The 26457-nt window shown below is 43.4% G+C and overlaps 1 protein-coding gene across 4 annotated transcripts in view; it reads left to right on the top strand.

Annotated features, from left to right (window-relative positions):
• The window catches only part of si:dkey-37g12.1 (atrial natriuretic peptide receptor 1), a 38694-nt gene extending 13097 nt beyond the window's left edge, over positions 1 to 25597 (top strand). For 2 of the 4 annotated variants that reach the window (XM_064926040.1, XM_064926043.1), the window contains 13 exons: positions 753 to 830; positions 989 to 1093; positions 1334 to 1405; positions 1579 to 1747; positions 2041 to 2193; positions 2283 to 2472; positions 12769 to 12912; positions 13259 to 13403; positions 19935 to 20003; positions 20563 to 20737; positions 20981 to 21079; positions 21573 to 21664; positions 22342 to 25597. In XM_064926040.1, coding sequence (XP_064782112.1) covers positions 753 to 830; positions 989 to 1093; positions 1334 to 1405; positions 1579 to 1747; positions 2041 to 2193; positions 2283 to 2472; positions 12769 to 12912; positions 13259 to 13403; positions 19935 to 20003; positions 20563 to 20737; positions 20981 to 21079; positions 21573 to 21664; positions 22342 to 22389 — 1539 coding nt within the window. In that variant the 3' untranslated portion in view covers positions 22390 to 25597. The remainder of the gene's footprint in view (positions 1 to 752; positions 831 to 988; positions 1094 to 1333; positions 1406 to 1578; positions 1748 to 2040; positions 2194 to 2282; positions 2473 to 12768; positions 12913 to 13258; positions 13404 to 19934; positions 20004 to 20562; positions 20738 to 20980; positions 21080 to 21572; positions 21665 to 22341) is intronic. The other 2 variants (XM_064926041.1, XM_064926042.1) reach the window with 2 other exon arrangements.
• The last annotated feature ends 860 nt before the right edge of the window (positions 25598 to 26457 follow it).

Genomic DNA, 26457 nt, shown 5'->3' with positions numbered 1-26457 from the left:
TTTATTTTGAATTCAAGGCACACTTAACCAGCATGGCTAACACATCAATCTGCAGTGATATGCCATCCCATCTGGTTTGGGACTATCATTTGTATTTCAACAGGACAATGACCCAACACACCTCCAGGCTGTGTAAGGGCTATTTTACCTAGAAGGAGAGTGATGGGGTGCTTCATCAAATGACCTGGCCTCCACTATCACCCAACCTCAACCAAACTGAGATGGTTTGGAATGAGTCGGGCCGCAGAGTGAAGGAAAAGCAGCCAACAAGTGCTCAGCATATGTGTGAACTCCTTCAAGACTGTTGGAATAGCATTCCAGGTGAAGCTGGTTGAGAGAATGCCAAGAGTGTGCAAAGCTGTCATCAAGGCAAAGGTGGCTACTTTGAAGAATCTCAAATATAAAATATATGTTGCTTTGTTTAACACTTTTTTGGTTACAACATGATTCCATATGTGTTATTCCATAGTTTTGATATCTTCACTATTATTCTACACTGTAGAAAATAGTAAAAATAAAGAAAAACCATTGAATGGGTAAGTGTTCTAAAACCTTTGACAGGTAGTGTATACTTTAAGACTTTCTATGCAGGTGTCCAAACTCTGACACCTGGTCCTGTGAACTGACATCTAATGAAATGATCATGCCGATTAGAAGCCAGGCTGTGCCATTATGTATTTTTCATCAACATGGGGATTTGGGTTATTTTTAGTCTGCCATTTTGGCTCTGTCTTTCCCCCTGGTGCTTTCAGGAGAACATCTGTTCAGTGCGACTGCTGAATGTGAAGAGTGTGTGTCTGAACAGAGAGCTGCTCACTGAACTGAACCAGGTGAGGCCCTCCTGTTTGTGTCTGTTATCGAGTGTTAGTAGAGAGTGGAGTGCTTAATGTACATGTTATGAATTCTGTAAGTTTATTATTTTGTCATATCTGTTTTATATGGACTCTCTCTCTCTCTCACACACACACATGTGCATGCATGTGTGCAGTGTAGAGATTTGAGCCACCCAAACATCTGCAGCGTCATTGGTGCTTGTCTGGAACCTCCACAGTTCTTTCTGCTGACTGAGTACTGTCCTAAAGGGAGCCTGCAGGTAACACACACACACACACACACACACACACACACACACACACACACACACACACACACACACACACACACACACACACACACACACACACACACACACACACACACACACACACACACACACACACACACACACACACACACACACACACACCACTGCTTTAAATGCACATAACCCTCTCTTCACTGCTTCTTCAATACATCACGAGCATAAAGTCCAATTGCACCTCCCAAACTCCAGGACATTTTGAAGAATGGTTCCATTAAGCTTCACTGGAGCTTCAAGTTCTCCCTGATGCTGGACATTGTCAAGGTACATTTTCTCAAAAGTCTCGATTTTTCATGCCGTATGAGTTACATAATGTCTATGGCTGTCTCTATGGGCGTGATACAAGGCAGACAAAACTGAAGTGGAAGTTGATATCAGTGTAATTCCAGTCTGTGGGGGAATTGGTCCTATCAAACTGAAAGGTGTGTCTGCTTCAGGGGATGGATTACCTGCACCGCAGCCCCCTGCGCTCCCATGGTCACCTGTCGTCATCTAACTGTGTGGTGGATAGTCGCTTCGTCCTAAAGGTGACCGACCATGGCCTCAGTCTCCTCAGAAGACCCCCCGGCCAGGAAGAGGAGGGCTGGTCTAAAAAACACTGGACATGTGAGTGTAGGGTCGCAACACTCCGGGTAACATTACCCAAATTCTCAGGTTTCCCAGAAATCTCAGTTTCTCTGAATCAGGAGGGAATAAGCAGCATATCCAGAATCTTCCAACCAGGATTTCTGGAAAACTTTGGAATTTTGTAAAGTTACAATAAAGCGAAAGGGGCGAGAAAGACGAAAGGAGAAGAGGGAGAAAGAGAGACAGAGAGAAAGAGATTACAGATACACAGTTGTAAACAGTATAACTAACAACATGAGCTTCTCATACATTAAGCCCCTCTCTCTTCCCAGCCTTGCTGTGGAGGGCCCCGGAACTGCTGAGGGACAGCATGCCCTCCTCTGGCACCCAGAAGGGGGATGTCTACAGTTTTGGCATTATTGTTCAGGAGGTGGTGTACCGCAGGGGCCCTTTCCATATCCCCAACAGCAACCTCGAGGCAAGAGGTATGTAGAGAGAGACCCCCATACCTCGCTGCTCGGGGGTGTGTTCTCTCCTCCTCACTGTCTTATTCAACAGTCTCTCTCCCCCCCAGACATAGTGGAGAGGGTCAAGGCCGGGGTGTGTGTGGAGGGCGGAGGTAGCCCCCTCAGGCCCCACACGGACAGGGCAGAGTGTCCAGAGGGTGTGGAGGCTCTGATGGGGGCGTGCTGGAGTGAGAGGCCCAGTGACCGACCAGACTTCTCCTCCCTCAGAGTGACTGTAAAGAGACTCTGCCCCAGCTGGTGAGACACCGCAGTGCACAATCACATATACACTGAGTGTACAGAACATAACAAACATCTACCTAATATTGAGTTGCACCCCCTTTGCCCTCAGAAAAGCCTCAATTTGTTGAGGCATGGACTCTACAAAGTGTGGAAAGCGTTCCACGGGGATGCAGGCCAATGTTGACTCCAATGCTTCAAATCAAATCAAATGTTATTTGTCACATGCGTTGAATACAACAGGTGTAGACCTTACAGTGAAATGCTGACTTACCAGCCCTTAACCAACGATGCAGTTTTATGAAAATACCTAAAAAATAAAAAGTAGAAAAAGTAAGAGATACAAAAAATAAATAATTAACCTTTCTAGCGCAGCGGAACCCCTCGACAACATTCCACTGAAAAGACAGTGCGCAAAATTCAAAAATACTTTTTAGAAGTATGTAACTTTCACACATTAATAAATCCAATACAGCAAATGAAAGATAAACATCTTGTTAATCTACCCATCGTGTCTGATTTCAAAAATGCTTTACAGCTAAAGCACAACATATGATTATGTTAGTTCAGAGCCAAGTCGGAAAAAACACAGCCATTTTCCAGCCAAAGATAGGAGTCCCAAAAAGCAGAAATATAGATAAAATGAATCACTAACCTTTGATGATCTTCATCAAATGACACTCATAGGACATCATGTTACACAATATATGTATGTTTTGTTCGATAATGTGCATATTTATATCCAAAAATCTCAGGTTACATTGGCGCGTTATGTGCAGTAATGTTTTGATTCCAAAACATCCGGTGATTTTGCTGAAATATTCATAATAAACATTGATAAAAGACACAAGTGGTATTCACAGAATTAAAGATAGACTTCTCCTTAATGCAACCGCTGTGTCAGATTTAATTTTTTTTAACGGAAAAAGCATTATCTGAGAACGGTGCTCAGAACCCAAAACAGCCAGAGGAATATCCCCCATTTTGGAATCAACAAAGTTAGAAACAACACCATAAATATTCACTTACCTTTGATGATCTTCATCAGAAGGCACTCCCAGGAATCCCAGTTCGACAATAAATGACTGATTTGTTCCATAAAGTTCCATCATTTATGTCCAAATAGCCACTTGCTGTTAGCGTGTTCAGCCCAGTAATCCATCTTCATGAGGCGCGAGTATTTCGTCCAGACAAAAACTTGAAAGGTTCCGCTACAGTCCTTTAGAAACATGTCAAACGATGTATGGAATCAATCTTTAGGATGTTTTTAACCTCTTAGAGCAAGCTGACACGCTAGCGTCTCACCTAGCCAACAAGAAATGCAAATGCGTACAAAACAAATGCTAATAGCACACATAAAAACACATACTTTCATTAAAACACACATGCAGGGTACTCAATTAAAGCTACACTCGTTGTGAATCTAGCCAACAAGTCAGATTTTTAAAATGCTTTTCGGCGAAAGCATGAGAAGCTATTATCTGATAGCATGCAACACCCCAAAATACCTGAAGGGGACTTAAACAAAAGAATTAGCGTAGCCGGCGCTACACAAAATGCAGAAATAAAATATAAAACATTCATTACCTTTGACGAGCTTCTTTGTTGGCACTCCTATATGTCCCATAAACATCACAATTGGGTCTTTTTTCTCGATTAAATCAGTCCATGTATACCCAAAATGTCCATTTATGAAGACTGTGTGATCCAGGAAAAAACACAGTTTCAAAACGCAACGTCATTTTTTTAAATTAAAAAAGTTGCCTATAAACTTTGACAAAACACTTCAAACTACTTTTGTAATCCAACTTTAGGTATTAGTAAACGTTAATAATCGATCGAATTCATCACGGGGCGATCTGTATTCAATAGCAGCAGGTCTTGAAATGATGGTCGATATTCTCTGTACCAAAACTTCCTTTGTTGTGCCATGATGACAGGAAGTGCCTTTTCTTCATTGCACCAAGGAATAACTTCATCCCAATTGCCAAGACTGGTGACATCGTGTGGAAGCTGTAGGAATTGTCAACTGGGAGCTATCTATTTTCCCTTGCCATAGACAATACAGGCAACTGGCGCATTGATATATATATTTTTTGTGATCAGTTTTCCTTGGGGTTTTGCCCGCAACACAAGTGCTGTTATAGTCACAGCCATGATTTAACCAGTTTTAGAAACTACAGAGTGTTTTCTATCCACACATACTAATCATATGTATATACTATATTCCTGGCATGAGTAGCAGGACGTTGAAATGTTGTGCGATTTTTAACAAAATGTTGAAAAAAGTAGCCCTATCTCTAAGAGGTTTTAACATAAAACATCAATAATGTTCCAACCGGAGAATTCCTTTGTCTTCAGAAAAGCACTGGAACGAGAGGTAACTCTGTCGGAAGCACGCTTCATGAGACCAAGGCTCTGCCAGACCACTGACTCAAAGAGGTCTCATGAGCCACTCCTTTATAGTAGAATCCTCAAACCAGTTTCTAAAGATGGTTGACATCTAGTGTAAGCCCTAGGAGTGTGTATTTGGTAGGCCAAGCTTGAAAAACTACAAACCTCAGATGTCCCACTTCCTGGTTGGATTTTTCTCAGGTTTTCGCCTGCCATATGAGTTCTGTTATACTCACATACATCATTCACACAGTTTTAGAAACTTCAGAGTGTTTTCTATCCAATACTAATAATAATATGCATATATTAGCATCTGGGACAGAGTAGGAGGCAGTTCACTCTGGGCACGCTATTCATCCAAAAGTGAAAATGATGCCCGCTATCCCAAAAAGGTTAAAGAGCAGCAGTAAATAACAATAGCGGGACTATATACAGGGGGTACCGGTACAGCGTCAATGTGTGGGGGCACCAGTGTCGAGGTATTTGAGATAATTAGGTACATGCAGGTAGGGGGGGGGGGTGAATAGTCTGGGTAGCAATTTGATCAGCTGTCCAGGAGTCTTATGGCTTGGGGGTAGAAGCTGCTTTGAAGCCTCTTGGAACTAGACTTGATGCTCCGGTACCGCTTGCCGTGCAGGTAGCAGAGAGAACAGTCTAGGACTAGGATGGCTGGAGTCTTTGACGATTTTTAGGGTCTTCCTCTGACACCGCCTGGTATAGAGGTCCTGGATGGCAGGAAGCTTGGCCCCGGTCATGTACTGGGCCGTACTCACTACCCTCTGTAGTGCCTTGCGGTTGGAGGCCGAGCAATTGCCATACCAGGCAGTGATGCAACCTGTCAGGATGCTCTCGATGGTGTAGCTATAAAATCTTTTGAGGATCTGAGGACCCATGCCAATCTTTTCAGTCTCCTGAGGGGAATAGGTTTTGTCGTGCCCTCTTGTCTTGGTGTGCTTGGACCATGTTAGTCCCACAGTTGTGTCAAGTTGGCTGGATGTCCATTGGGTGGTGGGCTATTCTTGATACACACAGGAAACTGTTGAGCGTGAAAAACCCAGCAGTTGCAGTTCTTGACACACTCAAACCGGTGTGCCTGGCACCTACTGTACAACCGTACACCATTCAAAGGCACTTAAAGCTGCAATATGTAACTTTTTGGGCTACCTGACCAAATTCACATAGAAGTGTTTGTTATAGATCTGTCATTCTCATTTAAAGCAAGTCTAAGAAGCGGTAGATCTATTCTATGTGCACTATGTCTATGCTTCCCGTTCTTAAGTTTAGTTTTTGCGTCTTTTACTTTCGGTTTTATATATCAGCTTTAATCAGCTGAAAACAATAATTTTGATTATAGGAAAGATACAGTATTTCACAGCAGTTTAGATGGTACAATGATTCTCTACACTATATATACTTGCTTGTTTTGTCACATAAATTGAAATAAGGCGAACTACTTGAATTTTAGCAACCAGGAAATGACAGAACTATTTCTGCATAGTGCATCTTTAAATATTTTGTCTTGCCCATTCACCCTCTTCATGGAACACATACACAATCCATGTATCAATTGTCTCAAGGCTTAAAAATCCTTCTTTAACCTGTCTCCTCCCTTTCATCTGCACTGCTTGAAGTGAATTTAACAAGTGGATTCACCTGGTGAGTCTATGTCATGGAATGAGCAGGTGTTCCTAATGTTTTGTACACTGTGTATATCACAGATGTCAGAACAAGAACACAGTGATACAGTATTGTAACAAGATGTTTGAAGATCTTGTCGGTTCAACCCCATCACTCTGTCCGTAAGATAGGATGTTTTTTTATTTATTGTTGCAGTTCAGTTTGACAACCTGTGTGTTTAGTACCCTGTACCCTGTGTTTAGTACCCTGTGCAATAAAGGCCCTGTTGGGACTAAAGATCTCTGAGAGGGCCGTTGGCCACGTCACACACAGACTGGGTTCAAATAATATTTGTTTTCTTTCAGACACTTTATCTGTGCATGCCTAGCACAATAGAACCAACAAAATTGTCCCAAAATGTTCAACCATGCCCAACTGGCACAGCAGGCAGGCTGAAGCAAACGCTCAACGTATTTGAATAGCAAACCAATACTACTTGAATCCAGGTGATGTACTAGGAAAGAACAATAGAGAGTTGCAGAGTGGCGGAGGCTCCATTATACAGGTTAGGGATAAAACAGGGCAGACGAGAGAGAGAGAGAGAGAGAGAGAGAGAGAGAGAGAGAGAGAGAGAGAGAGAGAGAGAGAGAGAGAGAGAGAGAGAGAGAGAGAGAGAGAGAGAGAGAGAGAGAGAGAGAGAGAGAGAGAGAGAGAGAGATGCAGTGCAGCACACACACAACGTCTCTAGGGACAGGCACTGTCAACATGCACCATGACATTAATCCTGCTCAGAGATAGAGAGGGAGGGAGAGAAAAGGAAAGGAGGAGAAGGTAGCATGGGGAGCAACAGATAAGGAGAGGAGAGGTACAGAGGAAATACACACGCATATCCATGTGACAACCAACCAAACTTCCTTTGAGCATCCAACTAATACCCTTTCCTGTAGTGTGTGTGTGTGTGTGTGCCTGTGCCAATGAGCGCACCTTCATCTGTGCATGTGTGCATGTGCCATTGTCTGTGTTTGTTTGTGTGTGTGTTTCTGAGTTCATACTGTATGTGTGTATGTTTTTGTGTGTACATGCATGTACAGTGCATTATCCTCTCTAGGGTATGTGGGACGCTAGCGTCCACATCTGGCCAACATCCAGTGAGGTTGCAGAGCGCCAAATTCAATTACAGAAATGCTCATTATAAAAATCCAGAAAACAAAACATATTTTACATACGTTTAAAGATGAACTTCTTGTTAAACCAACCATAGTGTCATATTTATAAAATGCTTTTCGGCGAAAGCATACCTAGCCCAGAACATACCTAGCCCAGAACATAGCCCAGTTGACAAATTATTACAAACAGTAACCAGCCAAGCAGAAGCGTTACAAAACTCAGAAATAGAGATAAAATGAATCCCTTACCTTTAATGATCTTCATATGGTGGCAATCTGAAGACATTCATTTACTCAATAAATGTTCCTTTTGTTCGATGAATTCTCTTTATATCCAAAACCCTCCGTTTTGTTAGCGCGTTTTCTTCAGTAATCCTCAGTCAAAACAATCAGAAAAGAAATCCAAACTGTATCTGTAAAGTTCATAGAAACATGTCAACCGATGTTTATATTCAATCCTCAGGTTGTTTTTTTAGCCTAAATTATCTATAATATTTCAACCGGACAATAACGTTGTTGTGACGGTTTTCATGCGGTGAAGGAGAGTCGGACCAAAATGCAGCGTGTAGATTGCGATCCATGTTTAATCAACAAACGTAAACACGAATCAATACAAAACAAAGAACGTAATGAACGTAACGAAAACCGAAACAGCCTATACTAGTGTAAACTTACATAGAGACAGGAACAAGGACACTAAGGACAATCACCCACAAAACACACAAAGAATATGGCTGCCTAAATATGGTTCCCAATCAGAGACAACGATAATCACCTGACTCTGATTGAGAACCGCCTCAGACAGCCATAGACTAACGCTAGACATCCCACAAAACCCCAAGACAAAATCACACCACAATAACCCATGTCACACCCTGGCCTGACCGAATAAATGAAGAATAAACATAATATATTTCGACCAGGGCGTGACAGAACCCTCCCCCCCCTAAGGTGCGGACTCCCGGACGCACATCAAAACAATAGGGAGGGTCCGGGTGGGCGTCTGTACATGGTGGCGGCTCCGGCTCCGGCGCGGGACGTGGAACCCACTCTATAAATGTCTTAGTCCCCCCTCCTCGCATCCTAGGATAGTCCACCTTCGCCGCCGACCATGGCCGAGTAGTCCTTACCCAGAACCCCACTGGACTGAGGGTCAGCTCGGGACTGAGGGGCAGCTCGGGACAGAGGGGCAGCTCGGGACTGAAGGGCAGCTCGGGACAGAGGGGCAGCTCGGGACAGAGGGGCAGCTCGGGACAGAGGGGCAGCTCGGGACAGAGGGACAGCTCGGGACAGGGGAAGCTCAGCACTGAGGGGCAGCTCAGCACTGAGGGGAAGCTCAGCACTGAGGGGAAGCTTGGGACTGAGAGGAAGCCCAGCCCTGAGAGGAAGCCCAGCACTGAGAGGAAGCCCAGCACTGATAGGAAGCTTAGCACTGAGAGGAGGCTCAGGCAGGTAGTTGGCTCCGGCAGATCCTGGCTGGCTGGCGGATCTGGAAGGGTCTGGTTGACTGGCGGATCTGGAAGAGTCTGGTTGACTGGCGGATCTGGAAGAGTCTGGCTGACTGGCAGATCTGGAAGAGTCTGGCTGACTGGCGGATCTGGAAGAGTCTGGCTGACTGGCAGATCTGGAAGAGTCTGGCTGACTGGCAGATCTGGAAGAGTCTGGCTGACTGGCAGATCTGGAAGAATCTGGCTGACTGGCGGATCTGGAAGAGTCTGGCTGACTGGCGGATCTGGAAGAGTCTGGCTGACTGGCAGATCTGGAAGAGTCTGGTTGACTGGCAGATCTGGAAGAGTCTGGCTGACTGGCGGATCTGGAAGAGTCTGGCTGACTGGCGGATCTGGAAGAGTCTGGCTGACTGGCAGATCTGGAAGAGTCTGGCTGACTGGCAGATCTGGAGGAGTCTGGCTGACTGGCAGATCTGGAAGAATCTGGCTGACTGGCGGATCTGGAAGAGTCTGGCTGACTGGCAGATCTGGAAGAGTCTGGCTGACTGGCGGATCTGGAAGAGTCTGGCTGACTGGCAGATCTGGAAGAGTCTGGCTGACTGGCAGATCTGGCTGTTCCATGCTGACTGGCGGCTCTGGCTGCTTCATGTAGGCTGACAGCTCTGGCTGCTCCATGCAGACTGGCAGCTCCATGCAGACAGACAGCTCCTTGCAGACTGACAGCTCCTTGCAGACTGACAGCTCCAAGCAGACTGGCATCTCCGGCTGCTCCATGCAGACTGACAGCTCTGGCTGCGCTAAACAGGCAGGAGACTCCAGCAGCGCTGGAGAGGAGAAAGGCTCCGATAGCGCTGAACAGGCGGGAGGCTCCGGCAGCACAGGAGAGGAGGAAGGCTCTGGCTGCGCTACAGGAGACTCCGGAGCGCTGGAAGGCTCTGGCTGCGCTAAATAGACGAGGCGCACAGTAGGTCTGATGCGTGGTGCTGGCACTGGTGGTACTGGGCCGAGGACACGCACAGGAAGCCTGGTGCGGGGAGCTGCCACCGGAGGGCTGGGGTGTGGAGGTGGTACAGGGTAGACCGGACCGTGCAGGCGTACTGGAGCTCTTGAGCACCGAGCCTGCCCAACCTTACCTGGCTCGTTGCCCACTCTAGCCCGGCCGATACGAGGAGCTGGAATATACCGCACCGGGCTATGCACCCGCACTGGGGACACCGTGTGCACCACTGCATAACACGGTGCCTGCCCGGTCTCTCTAGCCCCCCGGTAAGCACAGGGAGTTTGCACAGGTCTCCTACCTGGCGTTGCCCTACTGCCTGTGAGTCCCCCCCCAAGAAATTTTTGGGGCTGACTCTCGGGCTTCCTTGCCAACCATGTTCCCTCATGTCGCCGGCTCCTCTCTCCGGCTGCCTCTGCTCTCCTAAGTGCCTCCACCTGTTCCCATGGGAGGCGATCTCTTCCAGCCAGTGTCTCCTCCCAAGTGTAACAACCTTTGCCATCCAAAACGTCTTCCCATGTCCATTCCTCCTTTCGCTGCACCTGCCTGTTAACACGCTGCTTGGTCCATTTAGGGTGGGTGATTCTGTGACGGTTTTCATGCGGTGAAGGAGAGTTGGACCAAAATGCAGCGTGTAGATTGCGATCCATGTTTAATCAACAAACGTAAACACGAATCAATACAAAACAAAGAACGTAATGAACGTAACGAAAACCGAAACAGCCTATACTAGTGTAAAATAACACAGCGACAGGAACAAGGATACTAAGGACAATCACCCACGAAACCCACAAAGAATATGGCTGCCTAAATATGGTTCCCAATCAGAGACAACGATAATCACCTCTGATTGAGAACCGCCTCAGGCAGCCATAGACTAACGCTAGACATCCCACAAAACACAGAGACAAAAACACACCACAATAACCCATGTCACACCCTGGCCTGACCGAATTTATGAAGAATAAACATAATATATTTCGACCAGGGCGTGACAGTTGTCAATATAAAAGGTAAACAGGAAATGCACATGCGCCTGAAAAAACTATGCGTCACGTTAGAGTCCACTCGTTCAGACTGTTCTTGCTCTCTCATTTATAAGAATACAAGCCTGAAACGATTTCTAAAGACTGTTGACATCTAGTGCAAGGCATAGGAACTGCAAATGGAGTCCTAAGTCAATGGATACTGTAATGGCATTGAATATAAAACTACAAAAACAGAAACAAAACTACTTCCTGAATGGATTTTCCTCAGGTTTTCACCTGCTAAATCAGTTATGATATACCCACAGACACTATTTTAGCAGTTTTGGAAACTTTAGAGTGTTTTCTATCCAAATCTACCAGTTAGATGCGTATAATATCTTCTGGGCCCGAGTAGCAGGCCGTTTAATTTGGGCATGCTTTTCATCCAAAATTCCGAATGCTGCCCCCTACCCTAGAGAGGTTAAGAAAGTATTCAGACCCGTTCCCTTTTCCTACATTTTGTTACATTACAGCCTTATTCTAAAATTGATAAAATAAATAAAAAATCTCATCAATCTACAAACAATAACCCATAATGACAAAGCGAACACAGATTTTGAGATTTTTGTTGCAAATGTATTAAACATGGAAATAAGGTATCTGTTTTTTTATAAGTTTTCAGACCCTTTGTTATGAGATTCGAAATTGAACTCAGGTGCATCATGTTTCCATTGATCATCTTTGAGATGTTTCTAAAACTTGATTTGGAGTCCACCTGTGGTAAATTCAATTGATTGTACATGATTTGGAAAGGCACACACCTGTCTATAAGGTCCCACAGTTGACTGCATGTCAGAGCAAAAACCAAGCCATGAAGTCAATGGAATTGTCCATAAAGCTCCGAGACAGAATTGTGTCGAGGCACAGATCTGGAGAAGGGTACCACAAAAATTATGCAGCATTGAAGGTCCCCAAGAACACAGCGGCCTCCATCATTCTTAAATGGAATAGGTTTTAACCACCAAGACTCTTCCTAGAGCTGGTCACCCGGCCAAACTGAGCAATCGGTGGAAACAAGACTCTATTGTCTGATGAAACCAAGATTGAACTCTTTGGCCTGAATGCCAAGCGTCATGTTTGGAGGAAACCTTGCACCATCCCAACGGTGAAGCGTGGTGACAGAATCATGCTGTGGGGATGGTTTTCAAAGGCAGGGACGGGGAGACTAGTCAGGACCGGGTGAAAGATTAACGGAGCAAAGTACAGAGAGATCCTTGATAAAAACCTGCTCCAGAGCACTCAGGACCTCAGACTGGGGTGAAAGTTCACCTTCCAACAGGACAATGGCCCTATGTACACAGCCAAGACAACGCAGGAGTGGCTTCATGATGAGTCTCTGAATGTCCCTGAGTTGCCTAGCCAGAACCCGGACTTGAAACCGATCTAACATCTTTGGAGAGACCTGAAAATAGCTGTTCAGCGACGTTCCCCATCCAACCTATTCTTTATAAATTCTCAAAAATTTCTACAAACCTGTTTTTGCTTTGTCGTTATGAGATTGTGTGTAGATTGATTGGGGGTGGGGGGTGGGGGGAGAATCGGGCTGTAAATGTAACAAAATGTGGCAAAAGTCAAGGGGTCTGAATACTTTCCGAATGCACCGTATACGTTTGTGCTGCACAAGTGTGTGTTATTTGCTCATGTAATTGTGTGTCACCCACCAGCGTGGGCGAGAACATTCTGGATGACCTGCTGTCCCGCATGGAGCAGTATGCCACCAACCTGGAGGAGGTGGTCAGCGAGCGCACTGCCCAGCTCCTGGAGGAGAAGAGGAGGGCCGAGGGCCTCCTCACCCAGATGTTGCCACGGTAACACACTCCCACACACACTTGTCTCCTTTCGGTTTCGATGCAGATGAGGAAAGAAGGTTTGTTGATTGTAAACGAGCAACCTTTAAAAACAAATCTTCTGTCTTTATTTCTCTCTTTGTGTCTGTCTTTCTTCTTTGCTGTGTTCATATCTGCCTCTCCTTTGGCGAGCAGCCTGTCTTGTGGACACCTGGGTAGGGGTGAATGACAACATGATCTTGTGTATATGAAACACCAGAGTATCATTGTCCACTTTTAGAAGCAGTGCAAAGTTCATGCGATCCCTCCATGTTTGTGTGTGTGTATGTGTGCGAGTGCTTCTGTCTGTCTGTGTGTGTCTGTTTAGATTTGGATTCTGTATTTATAGATCGGTGGCTGTCCAGCTGATTGCTGGGAAGACGGTGCGGGCGGAAACCTACGACTCTGTCACCATCTATTTCAGTGACATCGAAGGATTCACCTCCATGTCGGCCAGTCTCACGCCAATGCAGGTAGTCAGATGACCTTGAACTTCCTGTCTCCGCACACTGAAAGGGGAACTAGATTTCGAGGGTGCATGTGTCTAAAATGGGGTTATAGGGCTCTGGTCAATATACTGCACTTTATAGGGCAGTGGTATTCAAACTATTTCGAACAGCGGAGACCTGGAGACTCAGATCTCATTACACAACCTTAAAATCGATAAATTTAGATTTTTACATCAACAAATAACCTTCAATTCAATGCATTCTCAAACATTTTTGTATATTGTCCCATACAATAACATGTACTCTAGTTTTTTTCTCCCTAAATTATATATTTTTTATTTGGCGACCGCACTGCAGTTCCCCCGCGACCCCATGAGGGGACCCCGACTTTGAATATATAGGGAATAAGGTGCCATTTGGGACACAGACTTTAATTATTTAATATAGAAAGATGAGAAGAGCTACAATGCCTTCAGAAAGTATTCACACCCCTTTGACTTTTTCCATATTTTGTTGTGTTACAACCTGAATTTAAAATGGATTTAATTGAAATTTTGTGTCACTAATCTACACACAGTACCCCATCGTTACTAAGTAGAATTATGTGTTTAGAAATGTTTACTAATAAATTACAAATTAAAAGCTGAAATGTCTTAAGTGTCAGTAAGTGTTCAACCCAAAGTCCAAGTACTCAAAAGTGGAGCTGCAGTTTTTGTGGAAGGCGTGTGTCTTTCGCATTGGAGAGAGGTCTGGGAGGGAGCACTTGGACTGAAACGGACATCAGAAGACAACTTAAGACATTATACATTAAATGCATTAAATAATACATTAAAAACACATGCATAATGAATTTATAGCACATCGTAAGCCATTCATAACATTAAAATGCATTCGTAACACATTTATAAGACATCAAAAGACGTTCGTAACACATCAAAGACATTGCAGAAACGCTGTTCTCTTTTATCTGAACAGCAGCTGAAACAGGACACATCCTTTCTCACATTAAGCTGGTTTTTCTATAGCTTTCTGCATGAAAGATTAGTACCCTTTTCACACTATTGACCGACCCGAACGGTACTGTGCTGGCTGGGACATTTTCTTTTCACAATGTCCTTTCCCACACAGTTCCGAATCCAGTATCTATGCTTAGCTCTTCTCAGTAGTGTCTGTATAGGATGCACATACTGTGCATCTCAAACATCCCATCTATTGCCATACTTTTGACCAGAACCCTATGGACACTCCTCAGAAGAAGTACACTAAATAGAGAATCCGGTGCCATTTGGAACGCAGGCATTGGCTGTAGTTAAACGATACTGTAGCATACTATGCTAAAAGGGATACAGACAGACAGTGAATTGATATTTCCCCTGGGGGCTGGTGCTATTACTGGGTCAGTCGCTTGTAACCTAAGGTGTCAGACTCAAACAAAGAGTAGAACTGACGCATAGACGCCTGATATTTCTGGATGTAACACACACAGCTGCATCTCAGCGGAAAATGTCCATGTATATTTCTATGTGTATGTGCATTAGCGGTGCTTAGGAGTCCTCCAAGCAAATATTGCCTGTAACGAACAGTCATATGACCTGTAACATGGTCAAGCAAGTTCATGTTTTCGACAGTTTACTTCAAAGTATTCAGACCCCTTGACATTTTCCACATTTTGTTTATGTTACGGACATATTCTAAAATGGATGTAAAAAATATATACACTGCTCAAAAAAATAAAGGGAACACTTCATCAACACAATGTAACTCCAAGTCAATCACACTACTGTGAAATCAAACTGTCCACTTAGGAAGCAGCACGGATTGACAATACATTTCACATGCTGTTGTGCAAATGGAATAGACAACAGGTGGAAATTATAGGCAATTAGCAAGACACGCCCATTAAAGGAGTGGTTCTGCAGGTGGTGACCACAGACCACTTCTCAGTTCCTATGCTTCCTGGCTGATGTTTTGGTCACTTTTGAATGATGGCGGAGCTTTCACTCTAGTGGTAGCACGAGACGGAGTCTACAACCCACACAAGTGGCTCAAGTAGTGCAGCTCATCCAGGATGGCACATCAATGCGAGCTGTGGCAAGAAGGTTTGCTGTGTCTGTCAGCGTAGTGTCCAGAGCATGCAGACCCTACCAGGAGACAGGCCAGTACATCAGGAGATGTGGAGGAGGCCGTAGGAGGGCAACAACCCAGCAGCAGGACTGCTACCTCCACCTTTGTGCAAGGAGGAGCAGGAGGAGCACTGCCTGCAAAATGACCTCCAGCAGGCCACAAATGTGCATGTGTCTGCTCAAACGGTCAGAAAAAGACTCCATGAGGGTGGTATGAGGGCCCGACGACCACAGGTGGGGGTTGTGCTTACGCCCAACACCGCGCAGGACGTGTGGCATTTGCCAGTGAACACCAAGATTGGCAAATTCGCCACTGGCGCCCTGTGCTCTTCACAGATGAAAGCAGGTTCACACTGAGCACATGTGACAGACGTGACAGAGTCTGGAGATGCCGTGGAGAACGTTCTGCTGCCTGCAACATTCTCCAGCATGACCGGTTTGGCGGTGGGTCAGTCATGGTGTGGGGTGGCATTTCTTTGGGGGGCCGTAGAGCCCTCCATGTGCTCGCCAGAGGTAGCCCGACTGCCATTAGGTACTGAGATGAGATCCTCAGACCCCTTGTGAGACCATATGCTGGTGTGGTTGGCCCTGGGTTCCTCCTAATGCAAGACAATGCTGGACCTCATGTGGCTAGAGTGTGTCAGCAGTTCCTGCAAGAGGAAGGCATTGATGCTATGGACTGGCCCGCCCGTTCCCCAGACCTGAATCCAATTGAGCACATCTGGGACATCATGTCTCGCTCCCATCCACCAATGCCACGTTGCACCACAGACTGTCCAGGAGTTGGCGGATACTTTAGTCCAGGTCTGGGAGGAGATCCCTCAGGAGACCATCCGCTACCTCATCAGGAGCATGCCCAGGCGTTGTAGCGAGGTGAGCCTCATTTTGACTTGTTTTAAGGACATTACATCAAAGTTGGATCAGACTGTAGTGTGGTTTTCCACTTTAATTTTTTGAGTGTGACTCCAAATCCAGACCTCCATGGGTTGATACATTTGTTTTCCATTGATAATTTTTGTGTGATTTTGTTGTCAGCACATTCAACTATGTAAAGAAAAAAGTATTAAAAAAGAATATTTCATTCATTCAGATCTAGGATGTGTTATTTTAGTGTTCCCTTTATTTTTTGAGCAGTGTATATGTCAGCAATCTACACACCATACCCCATAATGACAAATCAAAACGTTAAAAAAACAACATTTTTGCAAATTTATGAATTTAATAAAACAGAAATACATTATTTACGTAAATATTAGGACCCTTTGCTATGCGGCTCGAGATTGAGCTCAGGTGCTACCTGTTTCCATCGATCATCCATGAGATGTTCCTACAAGATGGAATGATTTGATTTGGAAAGGAGCACAACTGTCTACAAAAGGTACCACAGTTGACAGTGCATATCACAGCAAAAACCAAGCCATGAAGTCGAAGGAATTGTCCGTAGAGCTCCAAGACAGGAGTGGCGAGACAGGAGCTTTCCTATGAACAATCTGGGAAGAGGGCTTTGGTCAGGGAGGTGACCAAGAACCCAATGGTCACTCTGACTGAGCTCCAGAGTTCCTCTGTGGAGATGGGAAAACCTTCCAGAAGGACAACCATTTCTGCACCACTTCACCAATCAGGCCTTTATGGTAGAGCGGCCAGACGGAAGCCACTCCTCAGTTAAAGGCACCTGACAGCCCACTTGGAGTTTGCTAAAAGGCACCTAAAAACATGATTCTCTAGTCTGATGAAACCAAGATTGAACTCTTTGGCCTGAATGCCAAGCATCACGTCTGGAGGAAACCTGGCACCATTACTACAGTGAAGCATGGTGGTGGCAGCATCATGCTATGGGGATATTTTGCAGCGGCAGGGACTGGGAGACTAGTCAGGGTCAAGGGAAAGATGTATGGAGCAAAGTACAGAGAGATCATTGATAAAAACCTGCTCCATAGTGCTCAGGACCTCAGACTGGGTCGAAGGTTCACCTTCCAACAGGAAAACGACCCTAAGCACACAGCCAAGACAACGCAGGAGTGGCTTCGGGACAAGACTCTGAATGTCCTTGAGTGGCCCAGCCAGAGCCCAGACTTGAACCTGATCGAACATCTCTGGAGAGACCTGGAAATAGCTGTGCAGCAACTCTCCCAATCCAACCTGACAGAGCTTGAGAGGATACACAGAGAAGAATGGGAGAAACTCCACAAATACAGATGTGCCAAGCTTGTAGCATCATACCCAAAAAGACTCGAGGCTGTAGTCGCTGCCAAAGGTGCTTCAAAGTAAAGGAAAGAGTTTGAATGATAAATTAGCAAACATTTCTAAAAACCTGCGTTTGCTTTGTCATAATGGGGTGCTCTGTGTAGATTGATGAGGGAAAAAACTATTCAATCTATTTTAGAATAAGGCTGTAACGTAACGAAATGTAGAAAGGTCTAGGGGTCTGAATACTTTCTGAAAGGCACTGTATAACTACTGGAGTTACTGTAAGTCATCACAAAGACAACAGGAGCATTGCCTCTGCTATTCCAGCACTATTTACACGTAAACATTTAAACATCATCAAATCAACAAGGCTGTATATGCTCAGTTTAATACATTGAAAGCAATCTTAATGATTCCAAAAACAATTTAGTCCAATCAGTGTTTCTAAATATCACTTGTCTGTCCATGGTACTGATTTCTCTCTCTCTCTCTCTGTTTTTTTTTTGTGTGTGTGTGTGTGTGTGTGTGTGTGTGCGCAAGTAAAACTTTTTTTTTTACTTACCTACTTGTAGACTAGTTGAACACCAATGCCATCCTCCTTTCTTTAGGTCTATAGTTCTGTCATACAGTATGATTTTACTTTTAGTTTTCATAGGCTACCTAGCTAAAATGCCTGCTAGCCTAACTTACTTGCGTGGGCAACAATCAACCGGCTAAGTTAACTAGCTAGTTAACGTTAGCCTACTAGGCAGTCTGCTTGAACTAATAACACACAAACAATTTATTACTTTATTGAACACACCGTGTAAACATTCACAGTGCAGTGTGGAAAAAATATGTGAACCCTTGGATTTAATAACTGGTTAACCTCAACCAAACGTTTTCTATAGTTGCGGATCAGACCTGCACAACGGTCAGGAGGAATTTTGGACCATTCCTCTTTACAAAACTGTTTCAGTTCAGCAATATTCTTGGGATATCTGGTGTGAACCGCTCTCTTGAGGTCATGCCACAGCATCTCAATTGGGTTGAGGTCAGGACTTTGACTGGGCCACTCCAGAAGGCATATTTTCTTCTGGTTCACATCAGGCAATGATTCTTGTGAATAGCAAACTCAAATTTTGTGAGTTTTTTTATAGAGCAAGGCAGCTCTAACCAACATCTCCAATCTCATCTCATTCATTGGACTCCAGGTTAGCTGACTCCTGACTACAATTAGCTTTTGGAGAAGTCCTTAACCTAGGTTTTCATATACTTTTTCCAACCTACACTGTGAATGTTTAAATTATCTATTCAATATGGGCAAGAAAAATACAATAATTTGTGTGTTATTAGTTTAAGCACACTATGTTTGTCTTTTGTTGTGACTTAGATGAAGATCAGATCAAATTTGATGACCAATGTATGCCAAAATACAGGTAATTCCTAAGGGTTCACATACTTTTTCTTGCCACTGTACATATCTAACTTCAAAATCTCAGGCCAGTGGCACAATATATGAATTTATGGTTAGATCAGAATATCTGTCATAATCATTGGCCTGGACAGAGAATGAAGTCAAAACCACAAGGCCAAATCCACATCTCTATCCATGGTTTAGGAATAGGCCGATTTAGCAAGCAAGCTAATGCAAGACATCAACACAAGCAGACCAGAAACAGACAAGTTTTTTTGACCATCATGATGTTTTGCTTAGGATGTGATTTGATTGGTGTGAAGCCAAATCCAAACTGACCTCTCTTGGGGGCGATTTGCTGCGCCAGGACAACCCACAGTTGAGCTCAGCTCAATGCTGATTGGCTAATTATTTTATATATTTTTTTCTCAAGGGAGGCCAAATGAAAATGATGAACACACAGAGAGATGAAAGAGAAATTATTATTAATACATTTTTATTTATCAAATATTTGAGGAAGCATGGCTTCCCTTGGCAACCATGAATACACACCGCCGTGTGTGTGTGTGTGTGTGTGCATATATAGGATCTTAATTTGATCACCATGTTGCAGAAGAACTACCCTAACTTGTAGTGTATTTGAGGTTTAAAAAGGCTACTGAAGTTTGTAATCAACCCCCACAAAAATGCCTATTAATTATAATCCGCATAATAATTCACATTTCTGGTTGCTGCGGGATTATTTTCCTGCTGTAGTGAACTGGCTCAAATTAAGATCTTACATCTGTGTCCATGCATGTGGGATGAGACCGAAAAATTCCTCAATGCTGAAAGTTTCTTTCCCTTTAGGTGGTGAACGTGCTGAATGACCTGTACACGTACTTTGACAATATCATCGACCACCACGATGTTTACAAGGTAGACCAACAATCCACAGATCTAGGATCTTAATTTGATCACTATTTTGTTGCTGAGAATGTTCCAGCAAAGCAGGAAATGCAAACTTGTAGTGTATTTGAGTTTTAAAAGGGCTTCTAAAGTTTGTATTTCCACTTTGAAATTACAGACTGGATTTCCCCTAATGAAAAATGTATCAACCCCTACAAAAATGTCCATTAACTATAACCTGCATATTAATTCACATTTGCTGAAATTAAGATCCTACATCTATATTGCTTGTTAAATGGTTTCCATGTGTTTGATGCCATTCCATAGCTCCGTTCTGGCCATAATTGGGAGCCGTTCTCCCCTCAGCAGCCTCCTGTGCTGTATAGATTGTAAATGTACTGTTCAATGTGTGTAATGTTGTATGCATGTAATATGTCTGTTTTTGACCTTTTTTACCCTGTAGGCCAGAGCGCTGAAGTCTAATTGTCATTTTGTGACAATAAAATGATTTCATCTCCTTGATCTGAGTGGGATCGACATGGACTACTGTCCCATCCAAATGGATGACCTTGACCATCCTGTTTTTCAGGTGGAGACCATTGGCGACGCGTACATGGTGGTATCTGGCCTGCCCATTCGAAACGGGGACGACCATGCGAAGGAGATCGCCCGCATGTCTCTGGCAGTGGTGCGGGGCATGAGACAGTACAACAGTCCACACGTGCCCCAGCAGCAGCTCAAAGTCCGCATTGGACTCCACTCAGGTACAAAGCACATCCTAAACTTAGATAAACTGTAGTCTTAAGGATGAGAAATACCCTAACGAACGTCGGCCATCCGCAGTAGATCATCTGCTGGGTTTTGATGATGTGTGGCGATTTCATCATGTAGAATCGTTGGGAAATGAACAGGAAATGTTGTTTTGTGGTCAGAGGCGATAGGACAGCCAACCACTTCGAACTGTTCGCCAGCACACCCTGTTTTGGCTTTTAACATCTGTCTCTCAGGTCCATGTGTGGCTGGTGTAGTGGGACTGAAGATGCCCCGGTTCTGTTTGTTCGGAGACACAGTTAACACTGCCTCGCGGATGGAGTCGCATGGCTCACGTAAGCTCACATCACAGCTTTCTATACTCCCTTCATTCAAAATGTCTACAAGGAAAATATGCAAATCACATCCAAAATAAAGGCTTTTAGGAGTTAAAGCTGGAGTGCCTTCACTGCCTCGAATGAAATATATATATTTTATTGCCAAAAAAAGGAATATCATTTTTATTTTATTGCCTTTCATCCAAAGTGCACCCTTCCTAATACTCTGATAATGAACCCTGTATGCTACAGTAAGAAGCACTCCCACTACCACCAACCATTCTCTTCAGTATTCATTATGTCTCTGCTGTTCTTCTTGAAACCACTGCATTCCGAATTGGTGCTTTTGCCAAAATCAAAACCTAACATTCCGTGTAGAGGGTCGGCACTCCAAAAAAGAGAGTGGTTATTTGACGATATTTATTCATTTCAAAGGCGACAAGAGTAAAACAAACATTTTGGCTGTAAGGTCATCGTCAGTGTTTGTGAAAGTGTTTATTGTCCTTTTCAGCATTGAAGATCCATGTGAGCAGCTCCACTAAAGCTCTCCTGGACACATTTAGGACGTTCCGCTGTGAGCTGAGAGGAGACATCCACATGAAGGTACAGGAGCTCTTTACACACATGAATATCATAGAGGGACACTTCACTTACACACCCACAACATCCTGCACTTAGGCCTACCTCTAAACCACCATCTCTGACATCCGCTAAAGGAAATCATGGTTTCAAAAAGAATGGGTTGTCTTTTTAGGTTGTGACTTGTGAGCAAGACACATTTCCTGTGAGTTAATGGACATTAAAGTACATCTTATCGTACCTTATTTATATCATTAGTGATATAACCAGGGGTCGTGTCCAAGTGAGGGGAGACGATTCTAAAAACTCTGATGTAATAACCTAATAGAAATATGTTTCCCCTATAGCTTGGTGAGATGGCTTAAGGTATAAGCACTGGTTCAGGCTAACAAATCATATACAAGTAGACCAATTCCGCCAGGACTTTGCAGATTATTCTGTAGATGGAGAAGAAGATAAATCCAAATAAAACAAATGGGTTACTGCTTTTTGTATGACCCCTATCTCCTCTAATTTGTATCTATTAAGGAGGATACACAAAAGCATGTAACATGTTTGTAAAGTAGCGGACATTTTAGTTGATTGGCCACAGCTGGGGCATGGGATAAAAATAAGTTTGGCTGCTTTTGACAGCATTTTATATTGAAGGCAATTTCTAAGTTTGTCCACTAAAAATGTTCCCACTCTTTGTTTTATTGCAGGGGAAGGGGCTTGTGAGGACATTCTGGCTTTTGGGAGAAGACCAATGAAAATGTTATGTTTTCAGTAATTTGATTTGGTCCGTCTCTCAGGAGGAAAGATCAAATCTTAAAAAAAAAAAAAATCTGATATACAGTTGATGTCGGAAGTTTATGTACACTTAGGTTGGAGTCATTAAAACTCGTTATTCAACCACTCCACAAACTTCTTGTTAACAAACTGTAGTTTTGGCAAGTCGGTTAGGACATCTACTTTGTGCATGACACAAGTCATTTTTCCAACAAATGTTCACAAACAGATTATTTCACTTATAATTCACTGTATCACAATTCCAGTGGGTCAGAAGTTTACATACACTAAGTTGACTGTGCCTTTAAACAGCTTGGAAAATTCCAGAAAATTATGTCATGGCTTTCGAAGCTTCTGATAGGCCAATTTGAGTCAATTGGAGGTGTACCTGTGGATGTATTTCAAGGTCTACCTTCAAACTCAGTGCCTCTGCTTGACATCCTGGGAAAATCAAAGAAATCAGCCAAGACCTCCACAAGTCTGGTTCATCCTTGGGAGCAATTTCCAAACGCCTGAAGGTACCACATTCATCTGTACAAACAATAGTACACAAGTATAAACACCATGGGACCAAGCAGCTGTCATACCGATCAGGAAGGAGACGCGTTCTGCCTCCTAGATATGAACATACTTTGGTGTGAAAAGTGCAAGTCAATCCCAGAACAACAGAAAAGGACCTTGTGAATATGCTGGAGGAAACAGGTACAAAAGTATCTATTTCCACAGTAATACAATTCCTATATCGACATAACCTGAAAGGCCGCTCAGCAACGAAGAAGCCACTGCTCCAAAACAACCATAAAAAAGCCAGACTACAGTTTGCAACTGCACATGGGGACAAAGATTGTACTTTTTGGAGAAATGTCCTCTGGTCTGATGAAACAAAATTGGAACTGTTTGGCCATAATGAGCATCATGATGTTTGGAGAAAAAAAGAGGGAGGCTTGCAAGCCGAAGAACACCATCCCTACCTTGAATCACATGGGTGGCAGCATCATGTTGTGGGGGTGCTTTGCTGCAGGAGGGACTGGTGCACTTCACAAAATAGATAGCATCATGACGAAGGAAAATTATGTGGATATATTGAAGCAACATCTCCAGACATCAGTCAGGAAGTTAAAGGTTGGTCGCAAATGGCTCTTCCAAATGGACAATGACCCCAAGCATACTTCCAAAGTTGTGGTAAAATGGCTTAAGGACAACAAAGTCAAGGTATTGGAGTGGCCATCACAAAGCCCTGACCTACAAACCTGACTCAGTTACACCAGCTCTGTCAGGAGGAATGGGCCAAACTTCACCCAACTTATTGTGGGAAGCTTGTGGAAGGCTACCTGAAACGTTTGACCCAAGTTAAGCAATTTAAAGGGAATGCTACCAAATACTAATTGAGTGTATGTAAACTTCTGACCCACTGGGAATGTGATGAAAAAAAAAAAGCTGAAATAAATCATTTTCTCTACTATTATTTTCAAATGGTGATCCTAAACAGGGAATTTTAACTCGGATTAAATGTCAGGAATTGTGAAAAACGGAGTTTAAATGTAGTTGGCTAAGGTGTATGTAAACTTCCAACTTCGACTGTGTTTGTATGTACTGCAGCTTATTTCCATACATTTATTTTGTGGTTGCAATTTGTAGTTTGAGTGCAATGTCAAGGATCACTGAGCAAATGCTTATTCTTTGAAAAACAGATGTAATATCAACGCCATCACCGTTCCGACTCTTGGATGTTGTGTAATGTACAGCATTTTCTCTACCTTTATGTTTCTTATTTATTGGTTCACCTTTAAAGAGCCAGCTCTATTCACTAGAGTTGTTATATATTTCAACATTATTTTATATACAGTATATCTTCAAAATCACTATATATATATATATATGTTTCACAAATGATTGATGTGTGAGACTCTAGTAGAGTGGAACATATCTGTCATGTTATGTGATCCACTACATTTCTCACAACATTTCTTTGTTAAGAACCAATTTGGATAGATTACGCAACTAATGAAGCTCTTTTATTGAGCAGTGATAATGGTAATTTCACTCTGTACCAGAGAGATAAGCCAGTTCGGCTTAGTCCACTTCCTAAACGGGTGCAGCCTGTGTCAGCACATTTTAATGGAAAACATTGTTTATCATTGTTTTGACTCAGTGGCAGATCGTTTAAGGAGAGATCAATCGTTAGGACTAAATTAGACTTGACACAAACAGGCCATTCAGGCTATTGACCGAAATCACACACACAGACACACACACGCACACTCACTCCCCTACTCCTCTATCAAGTACCTACCTAGGACCAGCTTGATCATTAGGGCCACCGCTAAAAGCTCTGGAGAGTGCAGTCTCTTAATTATCGCCTTGAAATGGCTTTGAAGATTGGATCTTAATGTTGCTTCAAATTACAGTTGTTGAAATGAACTTCTTTTGATGCAACGTTCTTCTTGGCCTTCGCCTTCGGCAAAACAAAATAAAGGACTTTGGTCCTGTCCCATGTCATTTTGGTTTCTGTCAACGGTGTGTCATCTGATCATGCATCACCTTTCAAGACTCGTGATTTCCCAGGAAGCGAGTAACTGACAACAAAATGAATCAATTTATTCAAGAAGATCAAGGAGAAATGTAAACTGATCAGCCAGGAGGTTTTGAGCTTGCCAATAGTTAGAGAGTGCATACCAGGAAAACAACAATTAGAAATGGCATGCACTGTGAAAGGGAATATAGTGCCGTTTGGAACACAGACATAGTCCTACTGATGCAACTAAACTCATAAGTCAGCGTTTCCAAAACTTGGTCCTGGGTACCGCAAGGGGTGCACCTTTTAGTGAGGGAGGAGGGACAAAAGAGAGACAGATAAAGGTTAAAACCCTTACAAAAATGACTCATAACAGATGGCTTTAAAGGTTGCTCTGCATGCTTGAAGATTGTCCATTGAAAAGGTGATCCTAGTGTGTCATAGTTTAAGGTTCTTTTATTGATCTAAAATGCCAGGCTTTGTATTTCTTAAAGCACTACGTTCACCCTCAGTGTGACTATTTAAAGGTGGCCCACTTGGACAGTTTTCTTTCTTGTCTACTGTTATGGTCTAGTCTAGTCAGGTCTCAAACCTTTATTAAGCAGTTCCCCCAGATATTTTTGATAAATGTTTTATTTAACATGAACCTTTATTAAACATTTACCCCCCTTCAATGTGTGTTTTTTGATGTGTGTTCTTCAGAATATATACAGTATGTTAATAGGGAACATTATTGCACCAGCTATTGTTGTTTAGAGACGAGGACCAGTCTTCTGCTATCCTTGATTCAATACAGGTTTTTAGTCTGTGGAGTTGACATTTCATACGCATTAGGTGTCGGGTGGTACAGTACATCTAGTGTCCTTCCGAAATGGCACATTATTCCCTACATATCCATAGGGCTCTGGTCAAAAGTAGTGCAGCATGTAGTGAATAGGGTGCCATTTGGGACACAGCCCTAATAAAACTATTAATAATAAGTACACGGAAGACCTTTAGCAGTTAGGAAACGTGTCACATTTTGTATGATTGGATATTATGGAAGTGTATCAAAGGAATGACTGAGGCTTAGTCTGCATGCAGCACTGTATTAAAAGATTGCGTTTTAATACACACAAATGTCTTATTTGAAAGCATCCCGACTTCGTTAAAGGAACGCAGATGAGGATGAATTGACCCCTTTAATATACAAACTCATGAATATTGAATTGGTCTCCATAGCAATAGCATTGAAATAGGATATGAAAGTGTAATTATGCACAGGGCTGAGATGGGTTTGACAAGACTCACAAGACTCCTATGAAGTTGTTGCAGCCTCTTCTGCCAACTTTTGTCTGTAGCGTCCGAGCGGTTTGGGCTCCAAGCTAATATGACCCCTCTGTCGGAGCCAGTCTGAGACTCTCACGAACATGATGGTGTTCTCCACAACCCTCACATGACTCGTCCGAAGGTCCCAATACCAGTCAAAAAAATATGAAAGCATGTATGGAGATAGTTTAGTGCCTAAAATAATGAGATAAATAATCTTTATATT

The sequence above is a fragment of the Oncorhynchus masou genome, chromosome 20 (genome assembly GCF_036934945.1).
Source record: "Oncorhynchus masou masou isolate Uvic2021 chromosome 20, UVic_Omas_1.1, whole genome shotgun sequence".
NCBI lineage: Eukaryota > Metazoa > Chordata > Actinopteri > Salmoniformes > Salmonidae > Oncorhynchus > Oncorhynchus masou.
Note: the sequence above shows the minus strand (reverse complement) of the source record. Positions and strands in the feature narration are given on the sequence as shown.